Here is a 1,217-nt window from a genome sequence, read left to right on the forward strand (position 1 = left end):
ATCTTAAAGCTTGTTCACTTGTCTTTATTTGGATGAAAAAAAATATCCATTTATCTTGAATACAAGTCGTGATATTTGCGAAAGAAATAGGTGGGGGTCACCTGTTTTCAGAGGTAAAACTAGTGAGAAAATGACCGCCAAAGATTAGTTATTTCCTTAGCTTTAGAGTCCGTGGTAACCGAAAATTTACATGTTTTTGTGCCTTTAATTAACGTTTTTCCAGAAAAATCCACACAGAAATGAGTTCTTTAATGGGTATGAAAGGTGTTGAGCCAAAAAACAAAAATTTGATAAAATTCACAAACCTGCGAAAAAGGCACATTTCTTCCCTTGATTATTTTGACGAGAGCCTGATTCCACCGCGCTGCCTCACATTTGTTCCTACTAGTGCAGAGGTATGAGGTTGAGTGAGCCCCTCCCCCCTTTATCCCCTCCCCCCGTTTATTAATTTTAGACCGCTTGTCCACCCCCCCTCCTTTTACTCCATATCTTAGAGTAATATGCATAGATGTACCATGTCAGAGCAACAACTCTTTTTTGTCTCCGTCACATCAAAGGAATCATGATAAGCTTGAAGCCGTCATCTTCTACTACCACCAAAAGAACTGCAAACAAATCGCAAAACAAATCGATAAAAAAGCTAAAGAACATTTAACCAATAAGCAACCACTAACAAACCCCATACCAGCAAGGACATTATTCTAATACTTTCCATCTAAAAAAGTAAGAGAGTTGTCATTAAATTTTATTTCAAAACAATAAACCACAACTGCAAACAGATAGGAAAACAAAGCCAAAAAGAAAACAACCGAAGACAATGACCCACCTTCGCTCCTTTGGCCAGCAACGCCTCAGCATACGCTTTGCCTAACCCCTGAGCCCCTCCAGTGATGAAGAAAACCTTTCCGGACACATCCATGTTAAATCACCACGATACAGCACGAGACTAAACTGAAAATTAAAAAAAAAAGCCACTGTGTAAGAAACAGATACCGTTTTATACCTTCTATAGGTAACTACTTAAAGATGCACAAAACCAAACCAAACAAAAACCAAACAAAACGTTTATAAGGTCACGTGAAACGTATACTCGCAACTCGCTGGTAAGTTAGTCTGTAAACTGTGGTAGAATTCTATATAATATAAGGATCTGAGGGTAAAGTTCTTGTTTTTCAGGCAAACGGATTTTTTTGTGGCGAGTGGGGAATTTGGGGGGG

At 38.6% G+C, this 1,217-nt stretch overlaps 1 protein-coding gene across 1 annotated transcript in view; it reads right to left on the bottom strand.

The window, feature by feature from the left end:
- The window catches only part of LOC106011099 (15-hydroxyprostaglandin dehydrogenase [NAD(+)]), a gene marked incomplete at its 3' end in the record, with an annotated part of 1,642 nt that extends 665 nt beyond the window's left edge, over positions 1-977 (bottom strand). Inside the window, 1 exon segment of the mRNA XM_013079496.2 lies at positions 827-977. Within this exon segment, the coding sequence (XP_012934950.1) occupies positions 827-919 (93 nt within the window).
- Positions 978-1,217: the final 240 nt, after the last annotated feature.

This window comes from Aplysia californica, unplaced genomic scaffold (genome assembly GCF_000002075.1).
Source record: "Aplysia californica isolate F4 #8 unplaced genomic scaffold, AplCal3.0 scaffold00054, whole genome shotgun sequence".
NCBI lineage: Eukaryota > Metazoa > Mollusca > Gastropoda > Aplysiida > Aplysiidae > Aplysia > Aplysia californica.